At 51.4% G+C, this 10,880-nt stretch overlaps 1 protein-coding gene across 3 annotated transcripts in view; it reads right to left on the bottom strand.

The window, feature by feature from the left end:
• The window catches only part of FRAS1 (Fraser extracellular matrix complex subunit 1), a 282,626-nt gene extending 272,285 nt beyond the window's left edge, over positions 1-10,341 (bottom strand). For all 3 annotated transcript variants that reach the window (XM_077301093.1, XM_077301092.1, XM_077301091.1), the window contains exons 1-2: positions 9,379-10,341; positions 50-81 (exon numbers count right to left, since the gene is read on the bottom strand). In XM_077301093.1, the coding sequence (XP_077157208.1) occupies positions 50-81; positions 9,379-9,454 (108 nt within the window). In that variant the 5' untranslated portion in view covers positions 9,455-10,341. The remainder of the gene's footprint in view (positions 1-49; positions 82-9,378) is intronic.
• Positions 10,342-10,880: the final 539 nt, after the last annotated feature.

Below are 10,880 nucleotides of genomic sequence, written 5' to 3' on the forward strand. Positions count from 1 at the left end.
CACTCATTCGAGTCGGGCACAGCAACAAGCAACGTGGAAGCAGACCTACCTCAAACGATGAGCCTTGATAGACGCAGGCACCTGGAAGACCAAACAGGGATTTGTGTTAGACATAAAACCAACATGCTGAAATTAGGGAGGGTTGTAAAAAGAGCACTTTAGCCGTCCCCTCTGACAAAGCAGCCCATTTGCAACGGCCGTCTCTGGCTCTCCGCACAGCCGCCCGTCAGAACTGAAACCCACCGGAATGCCTGAACTTGCAGGCTACAAATTACCAGCAGGCCCAAACAAAGCACTGAGCCACGGGGGTATCCATGGGCCAATACAGAAGCCTCACAAACAGCAACAGACCACATCCAGTCATGTTGCAGGGGAAGAAGCAGAGTTGGTTTTTATGCCCCATTTTTCTCTACTCGATGGAGTCTCCAAGCGGCTGACAATCACCTTCCCTTCCCCCTCCCCACAACAGACATCTTGTGAAGTAGGAGGTGCTGAGAGAGCTCTGACAGAACTGCTCTGGGACAACAGCACTCACAGGGCTGTGATGAGCCCAAGCTCACCCAACTGGCTGCATGTGAAGGAGTGGGGAATCACTTGAGTCAGATTGCATGATATTCATTCATTCATTCAGGGCAGTTCACAGAGAACATGAATCCCATATGACAGATCCAACACATTCTGCGAGTCAAACTCAGTAACTGCAACAACACTAAACGTTTAACATTTGCGTAATACTCCCACCCTTCTTCCAATGAACTAAGAGCACTGAAGTAGACGTACATGGGTCTCCTTTCTCCTATTTTATCTTCCCAACAACCCTGCAAGGCAGGTGACACCAAGAAACAGCCCAAGCTCATACAGTGAACTGCATGACTGAATCAGTATTTGAACTCTTTTCTTCATGTTCCAAGTCTGACACTCTTACTAGGGCTGAAGGGTCATGCTTGGCTACTGATGGGACATCTGAGTGCAGGTGCATGACGTAACACGTGTAACTAGGTAACTTCTGGTAAAAAACCACAAGTGGCATAGGGTAGCTCTAGGAAACTCCGGAAACTCTATGGTAAAACCATAGAGCCTCCAGAAATTCCTAGAACTACCTTGTCACTTTGATGACATCACCATTTTTGCCTCCTGCCAACACTCATGCTTCCATCAGGGCAATAAGCCAACCTCTAACCACCCTAGCATACTAACTCTCCCTGGGGTCTCTCACATGGAGGTCTTCCTGTTGTAAGGCATTTGCTGTTAAGCAGCAAGCACAGTAAGTAAAGCCAGCTGATACAACAGAACAGCAGATTCTGCTGATTCAACATATAACAAGCGGCTAAGTGAAGCAAAACTGCAGATTCACTTAGACACAATGAAATATATAACGCCTGTGGTTCAGATGCTGAGTGGTAGTAGCTTTTTTCCTCTCCATTTCTTCACAATATCTTTTCCCATTTGTCATCCTGCATTATTTCCACGTCGTTCCCCTGCGCTTTCTCAAAATCGAATTACAGGTGGTTTGAGAGAGCACAGAAATACAACCAAGGACATTGTCATGAAGAAACTCAAGAGAAAACCTGCCACTATTCAGCACCCAAAATGTGAGGAAACCCCTGAGAGACACTCCCCGTATCCATTTAAAACAATTCTAGAGGAGTGCTCAATTTCCCAATCAAAAGCCCAAAACTGTACTGTACAGACTTTCCCATCATGAATATTTTTACTTGTTTGTTCTAAGTTTCAGGTGCTTTATCATCGTAGCAATTTTCTCAGGAAAATTCCTAGTTTCTTTTCTTTCTATTTCATTTGTACCTGACACAAGTACTATCTTATACCAGTTTGGTGTGACCAACTGAAAAGTTATCAATAGCTCTATCAAATTCCACTCATGTGATCAAGAGAAAGACAGACTGCCATTTTGTTCTGAACACAGAGAATCCATAAAGGAAGCCTAAACTTTCTGGCTGAACCAGAATTCTTGTGAGATTCAATAACCCCTAATAAAGTGTATGCCCTCTAACAAGAACATAAGAGGTTCCCTGACCAGAGGTCCATCTGGTCCAGCATGCTGTCTCACACAGTGACTACCCGGTTCCTCTAGACGGGCAACAACAGGGCATAGAATCCAGATTTCCCCTTGGTTTGTATTTAAATTCAGTAAGGCCATCGGGGGGGGGGGGATACACAGCTCCTGGCAGAGCTGCCAACAACTACCAAGAACACTTGAAACGAGATTCCCCTCTTTAGGGTTTACAACTCCAAGCTGGAAAATTCCTGGAGATTTGGTAGTACAGCCTTGCTATGTGTTTGGCCATTTTTGCAAGAAAAAGCACCATCTGGGCGCTATTGGGAGCAGGAGACTAAACCCCTTGAGTTTTTGGGAGGGCAGAAAAAAAATTAAAAGTCTTTGTAGGGCTCGTGTCATGCACACACGAGAAAGAAAGAGAGAGTGCTATATAAAAGCTTCTGGGGGGAAAGATCCCTAAAATATCGAGCCAGACAGCAGAGATTATGCTCAGCGGACAGAGAGGGCTATCTGTTCCATCCAGACCAAGGCGGGTCTGCCACCTCTAATCACTCGGGTGAATTCTGAAGGACGCAAGGATTTGGTTTAGAGCCGGGCGAGGATCCAGAACAAAGAAAGGCTTTCAGGCCAACTCGCAGCTGGTTTCCCAGAGGGGACGGCCAGAGCCACATTGGCCGGACACCTGTCAGTGTGCTTCATAAAAGTGTCCAGGTCCCGTTGGCCTTGTGGGACGGAAGGCGCCTACTTCGGAGCCCCAAAAGTCAAGTGCAGGAAGAGCAGCTGTGAAGAGCAGGACAAGATGGGGTGGGGGGGGGTCTAACACACCATGAGAAAGCAAAATTGGGAAGGAAGACGGCGATTTGACACCCGGAGATGTCAGTGCCCGTCTGTTCCACAAATGAGCCAGCAAATTGCAGTGGTGAAGAGTAGAGGACCAAGATCTGGGATCTTGTTTCAGGGAAACCGCCTTGAGCCTTCGGGGAAGGTGGTATATAAATACAATAAATAAATTTGCAGATGACACCAAATAGGGAGGACTCTGGACGACAGAGTTAAATGCTCCACGAGATCTAAACATGGTGGGAAAGTGGGCAAATGAAAACAAGATGCAATTCAACGAGTGCAGAGTTCTACGTCTGGGTCTCAAGAACGAAAAGCACTCATACTGGAAGGAAGATACATGTCTGGGAAGTAGTGTGTGCGCCGCAGTAAAGGTGGTGAATGCCACCTTGGGGTACATCAATAGAGGCATCACACCGAAATCACAAAATGTCACAGCCTGAGTAGTTCATCAGTGGAACTGGCTGCCTAAGGAGGTGGGGAGCTCCCCCTCATTATTGGTCGTCAAGCAGCGGCTGGACTGATCCTTCTCCTGGATGCTTTAGGCCAGGGGTAGTCAACCTGTGGTCCTCCGGATGTTCATGGACTACAATTCCCATGAGCCCCTGCCAGCGTTTGCTGGCAGGGGCTCTTGGGAATTGTAGTCCATGGACATCTGGAGGACCACAGGTTGACTACCCCTGCCATATTGCAGCCTCTTTGGAAAACTCTTGCGAAGGATGGTGGACACAACAGAGAAGGGTGAGTGTGTGGTGGTCACACTGGATGCTTTAGGCCAGGGGTAGTCAACCTGTGGTCCTCCGGATGTTCATGGACTACGAATCCCATGAGCCCCTGCCAGCAAACGCTGGCAGGGGCTCATGGGAATTGTAGTCCATGAACATCCGAAGGACCACAAGTTGACTACCCCTGCTTTAGGCTGATCCTGCATCGAGCAGGGGGTTGGACAAGATGGCCTGGATGGCCCCTTCCATCTCTATGATTCTAGGATTCTAACGAACCTACCTCGCAGGAGTGCAGGGGGAGGGATGTATGCCTTCTAGAGATCCACGCAGGGAGGGAAAGATAAAAGGGCATACAGAGAAACGCAATTACTGCATCTGTGCATTATTAGATATTACATCGCTGTGCCCTACAAGAAATTGTTTGCAGCTGGATTTCCACGTCCGGAGGAGCTAATCAGGGAGGCAAAGATCTGCTCAAGTGAGAAAGCAATGCAAACCCCGACACTGTGGGGGATGCAGCCTTTGTTTCTTCCATGACATTTTTTGCACCGTTTGTTTTTATACCATCGGAAGCAAAAAAATCAAAAATTAACAGTCTGGTCCCGAAAACCAGCTGGCTGCAGTCTCACCTTGAGCAGGAAGCATCCGTGACGCCAAATAAGCCTTTCGGATCAAAGCGGGGTGCTCCCCAAACCTGCAAGCATCCCTAATTAGAATCCTTGAGTTGCGGAGAAAGAAGGTGAGAGAGAGCTGGCCGTGGGCCGAAGGCCACCGAAGGAACGGTTTTAATTGAAGGCTTCCTGGCCTGCGGCTTTCCTTACCACGGTCTCCTGCTTACTCAGAGGCAAACCAGAGCATGCTCACAAATCCAGGTTTCCAGTCAATTAGCACGCCTGCCTGGGATTTGCAAGGCAGGTGCGTTTCCCCAGCGGTTGGATGAATAAGCAATGAACTAAAGAGACCGGGAGGGGAGAACTGTGCTTGCAAAGCTAAAAGGGAGTGGGGGCCGGAAGAATCAGGGGCGCCCTGGCCTCCTTCGCCTTTCCGCAGGGCACTCCAAGAGGGGCTCTGGTGCGTTTCAACGTGTTTTACCTGGCTCGCCCTGATCACAGGTAGTGAATGAGTTGTGTCCCTGATGTTCACTGGTGAGTTTTGTGTCCCTGATTTGACAGGGCAAGCACGGATTCTAATGCAATGTTTTATAGTGGATGACGTGTTAGATTAGGGCAGCCTTTCTCAACTTTTTTACTCTTTAGATACCCCAGAAACATTCTTCAGGCTTTGAGAAATCCCGGAAGTGGTGCCATTGTGCAGAATATGGTAGGGAAACAGAGCTGTGGACACGCCCACCCAGAGCCCCTCCCCTTCCCACCCCCTCCAGGCCCATCGTTGGCCATTTTGGAAGGGGGAAAATGGGTCGACATGACCAGAAATGGTCATATCACCCAATAAATGTTAACACGTTTTTTAAAATCTCTATATAAATATAGAAGAAGAAGAAGAAGAAGAAGAAGAAGAAGAAGAAGAAGAAGAAGAGGAAGAAGAAGAAGAAGAAGAAGAAGAAGAAGAAGAAGAGTTGGATCTTATATGCCGCTTTTCCCTACCCAAAGGAGGCTCAAAGCGGCTTACAGTCACCTTCCCTTTCCTCCCCCCACAACAGACACCCTGTGAGGTGGGTGAGGCTGAGAGAGCCCTGATATTCCTGCTCGGTCAGAACAACTTTATCAGTGCCAAGGTGAGCCCAAAATCACCCAGCTAGCTGCATGTGGGGGCTCTCCAGATTAGAAGTCCACACTCCTAACCCCTACACCAAACTCCCACCCACTCGGGAAACCCTTCTCTCAGGTAACATCAGGGTTTCATGAAACTCTGGTTGAGAATGCCTGGATTAGGTACAGAGCAACCCAAATTCACAATAAGGGATGCCAATGGGGGACCCTAAGGCAGTCACTGTCTCTCTCAGACTAATCTACCCACCAAGGTGGTTGTTGGGAGGATAAAAGAAGGAAGCTCCTTAGAGGAAGACAGAGATTAAAATGCCCCGGATGGATTTCCCTGTCCATTTTATACACTGCCTTGAGCGCCGCAGGAAGAAAGGCAGCTAATAAATATTTTAGATGAATGAATAAATGAAATAGAGAGGAAACGGGAGTTGAGAAGGGGAAATATGCCCAAACCACAAGAGTTAGGACTGCCAAACTACAGGGACTTGGAAAACTACCAGAAGTACAACTCATCTCCAGATGGCAGAAGTCAGTTCACCTGGGAAAATAGCCACTTTTTTGGGAAGTGGGATTCTACAGCATTGAAGTCACTGAAGTCCCTCCCCTTCCAAAATCCCGTCCTCTTCAGGCTCCAACCCTAAAATTTCTAGGTATTTCCCCACCCAGAGCAGGCAGCCTTAATAATTCATTCACCCATTTAGAATATCCCTATGCTCACTTCTTCAGCATCCTGCTTGCAATTAAAACTACGCAACAATATAAGAGCAAGCCGTTAAAAACCAGCATAAAAACAATCCATAAAATAAAAAAGGCAATTTAAAAAGCTGGTAAATATAGCCCTGGGTAAAGGCCTGGGTCAAAAGGTGTGTTTCGGGCAGGCAGGTAAAAGAAAGTAAAGTGTGGTATGTACCAGGTGAACCATAATGGGGAGAACTTTCTAGAGGCAAGGTGCCACCACAGAAAAGCCACTGCTTCTAGGTAGAAGAAGAGCTGGTTCTTATATGCTGCTCTTCTCCACCCAAAGAAGTCTCAGAGCGGTTTACATTCGCCTTCTCTTTCCTCTCCCCACCACAGACACCCTGTGAGGGAGATAAAGCTGAGGGTGCCCTGATACTACTGAAGAAGCAGAAGGGTTGGTTCTTATATGCTGCTTTTTTCTATCTGAAGGAGTCTCAAAATGGCTTACAGTCTTCTTCCCTTTCTTCTCCCCACAACAGACACCCTGTGAGGGAGGGGAGGCTGAGAATGCCCTGATATTCCTGCTTGGTATTGTCTATTCTGACTGGCAGCGCCTTCCCAGGCAGAGGACTTTCACATCACCCTACTACCTGGTTCTTCTAGTTGGACATGCCAGGGATTGAACCTGCAACCTTGCCACTGCACACTCCTGGAGACAGAGAGAACACAGAGTGTTTGCCATCGTATCTCATTTTGTCCACTGATTGCTACATTACACACTGATGAAATTTATGAAATAAGGGCAATTCACTGAGACTTGTTTGTTATTCTGTTGGAAATTAGCACACTTCTATCAGGACCTTCCCTAAATAAACAGTTTATTGAACCTGCACGGATTCTTTTGGAGTTTACTTGTGATGTTCCGTGCTATTCTCCATCTGACGGCTGCATTCTCATGAATTCGGCCACCAGTCTGTCAAGATTAGTATTGTCTACTCAGGCGAACAGACCGGTCAGTCCTAGAGAAGATGAGCCCTGACTGCTCCTTAGAAGGCCAGATCCTGAAGATGAAACTCAGATACTTTGGCCACTTCATGAGAAGGAAGGACTCCCTGGAGAAGAGCCTAATGCTGGGAGCGATCGAGGGCAAAAAAAGAAGGGGACGACAGAGAATGAGGTGGTTGGATGGAGACACTGAAGCAGTCGGTGCAAACTTAAATGGACTCCGCAGAATGGTAGAGGACAGGAAGGCCTGGAGGATCATTGTCCATGGGGTCGCGATGGGTCGAACACAACTTCGCAACTAAAAACAACAACTCAAACTGGCAGCTGCTCTCCAGGGTCCCTGGCAAAGGTCTTTCCCATCACCTTCTGCCTGGTTCCTTTTAAACTGGAGTTGCCAGGGATTGAACCTGGGACCTTCTGCATGCAAAGCAGAGGCTCCGTCTTTGAGCCATAGCCCCTCTCCATGAGCAGTGCATCAGTGGCTGGTTTCTACCGAACGCATCCCAAACCGTTTAGATTACCTTACATGGTTAAGATCAGAACTTTGGGCATTTGCAAACGTGCCACGGAATGTAACTCTGAGAGTCACTTGAGCCGTCTGCGCAAATGCCTAAGAATGCTGATGTGGAACCAAAAACGATAGACGAATATTTGGAAACTGAATGCCCAACGCACATGTTAAAGAGGCAGGCAACACTCAAGTCTCCTGCAAGCACAATGTGGGAAATGCACCCTTTGGCTCATGCACAATGTTGTGAAATGCTCATCTGGGATTCAGAGGATGGGTAGGGGGGGAATTGAACCGTTTTACTGTGTGCGTGCTTGCGATGTAACTACATTTTTACCGGCAATTCTGTGCTCTGAGATAACTAGCATGAAACCTGTCTAGAGAAAGCTTCTGTGCCAACTTCCCTCTCAGCTTGTTCACGGCCACGCTCTGAACTGGCGACACATTAAAATCACCCATTTTTCTCTGCTAGATGCTTGGCCCTGTGGATTTGTTGACCGGCTGATGGGTACCCCAAGGCAACGCCCAAAGCCAATACAGAATAAGGGCTGGAAGGAAGGCCACCGGGGAATCAGGGGTCAGTTTCTAGCAGACCACCTGGGGAGCAGGTGTGGCTGAGAGGGAGAAGCTCCCAGGTTCATTCCCTGGCGTGTCCAAATACAAAGGGCCAGGCAGGAGGGTGATGTGAAAGACCCCAGCCTGGGAAGCTGCTACCGGTCAGAGTATACAATACTATGTATTTGTGGCTCAGTGGTAGAGCATCCGCTCAGCAGGCAGAAGGTCCCAGGTTCAAACCTTGGCATCTCCAGTTAAGGATCAGCTAACACAGGGGTTCTCAACCTTCCTAATGCCGCAACCTTTTAATACAGTTCCTCACGTTGTGGTGACCCCCAACCATAAAACTATGCAAGGGTTCTTTCACAGAAATTAAACCAAAACTGACCAATGGCGTGAAACTCCATTGTCCATGATTGTATATAAATTGGGTTTTTTCCAGGGTTTCTCAGTTCAGTTCTGCCTCTTGTCCCACCATGCCCATCTCACTCTTTTCTACTGCTCCAGACAGATGAACACTCTATCTTGATCTACCCCACAAGGCTGTTGTGTGGATGGCGCCCCCCCTTCCAAGTTGCTTGCCCTGACCCAACCCCTGTGAAACGGTCCTTCGACCCCCAAAGGGGTCCTGACCCCCAGGCTGAGAACCACTGAGCTAGCAGGTGATGTGAAAGACCTCTGCATGAAACCCTGACCAGTGGCTGCCGGTTAGGGAGGCAGTCCTGGCCTTGGTAGACCAACGGTCCATTCCCTAGAAGGCAGCTTTCTCTATGGAGGAGAAACTGACCAGGGGTCCATCGGGTGGCTTAAATGGAAAGTGACTACTGGTCAATTTCCAGCGGGGAGGGGGAGGGAACACTGCTGGTCAATTTCCACACTTTCATGCTCCCCCCCCCCTTAGTTTCTTACAAAGTGCAGTGACCCTTTGTCTTCTCCTGCAAGGCATGTCCCCAATCCTTGACTTGGCACAGGTCGGTCATTCAGTCCCAGGGCTAAAGGAGACTCACACAAACACTCGCGCTGACCCCGCACAGTCTCAGCAGAACCCCGGCTGCCCCTTGAAAGTTTTTGAGTCTTCCTCGGGCGGGAAACGGCCCAACCCAAACAGGCGCCCGTGGGCCAAAGCGGTTCTAATTTTTTTTCCCTTTCTTTTCAATCACTGAAAGGTAAGACCACCCAGGATTTCGGGGAGGCCACCCGCGATCCGGCTCGCCTTCAGCCGCAACTTTCAGCCAGGGGGAAGCTGCAACCCCCCCCCCCCCGCCCCTGTAGGCAGCAGAAACTCCTTGGCCGGCCCCGGTTTCTCCGAGGAAGGCGAGCACTCACCTTCAGGCTGCCGGGGCAGCGCCGCAAGGGCGGCCAGCGCGAGCAGGAACCGCATCCAGGCTGCCGGGAAATCCATACTTTGCAGGCGGAGGACGACGAGGAGAAGGAGAAGGAGGAGAGCTTAAGGCAGCCGGAGCGCCGGTCTCTCTCTGCAAGGGCGCAGCTGGAGGCGGGGGGGGGGGTCGCCTGTCAGCATCCGACGGCGGCGGGGACCCTCCTGCCTTAACCCCTGCGCCCCCGGAGGTCCGTGCAGGAGCGCCTGTGCCCTGGGGAGGGTTCCAGGGGCTGGGAAGCCAATGCGATGGAGGGGGCGGGCGGGCCAGGCTCCGGGGGCTGGAAGGGAGCTCCGGCAGGCAGGCAGGCAGGCCTGGCGGAGGGCAAAGAGCAGGGGGGCGAGGGAGCTTCACCTTTGCGCCAGAGGAGGAGGAGAAGGAGCAGGGCCCGGCAGGTCTCCTCCAGTGCAGAAGCGCACGCTCCGGAGAGGTCCGGCTGCAGAATCCCCGCTCGCCCTCGTCGGCTTCCCAGCTCCGTTTTTGGGGAGGCGCGGCCCTTCTGCAGGCGGCGAGGCGGAGGGCGACGCGTGCCCCGGATCGGGCCCCGTCCCTCCCCTCCCTCCCTTCTGTCTGTCCGTCCGCTGGCGAAGGGCGATCCCCGGCTGGCCGCCTTGGCTGCTGCTGCCTCTCCGGGAAACTTTTGTGCGTGGCGGGCTTCCCTCGGCCGCCCAGGCGGCGCTGCAAAGCGAGAGCCGGTTGCTAAAGCGGGGCGGGAGGGAAGGCGAGGGAGGGAGAGGGAGAATTCGCCCGCTTTCCCTGGCAGGGGCGTGTTGGGGTGTGGGTGTGTGTATATATGTATATATAGCGCGCGCTCTTTATAGCTATGCCCAGATCCGTGCAAGGAAGGGGAGGGAAGGGGGGGAGGAGGAATCCCACCGCCCTCTCTTGCAAGAAGTCCTGGGAGCAGAGACTCGGTCTGCAGGAGATTTGCAACGGGAGACGCACGCCCCCTCCCCTCCTCTCCTCTCCCGCCCCCTTCCCGGCCAGAAATCCTGCGGGCGGCCGAGGCGTGCAAACGAGGGGAATCCCTTGGCCCGAGAAAGCCACGAGGTCCCTCCCCCCCCCCCCCGGCTTCCCTCTGGCCTCGGTGTGCAAAAGGACCCGGGCAGGGGTGGGGGGTGGGTGGGGGCGCCTGGGGAGAGCGGGCAGAGATTCCAGCGCGTCACGTGGGCGGGAGAAGGCCGATCGCAACCTGATCCCCTGATTCATGCTGCAGAAGTTGAGGCCAGATCCTGGTCGGCTTTTGTCCGGAGATGGGCTCCACGTTGCCCGGGGAGGGAGGGAAGGGGCTCGCCAGGCGCGCAGGGGTTAACAGGCGACGTACACCCGGGCCGCCACCCAAGAGGGGCTGAGCCTTGGTACAAGTATGGGGAGGGGGGGGGATCCCTGCCAAGGGGTCTGCTCTCCTGGGGCTGCACCTTTGAAAGATTGTAAGGGTTGCTGGCTGAC

Source organism: Paroedura picta, chromosome 10 (assembly GCF_049243985.1).
Source record: "Paroedura picta isolate Pp20150507F chromosome 10, Ppicta_v3.0, whole genome shotgun sequence".
Lineage (NCBI taxonomy): Eukaryota > Metazoa > Chordata > Lepidosauria > Squamata > Gekkonidae > Paroedura > Paroedura picta.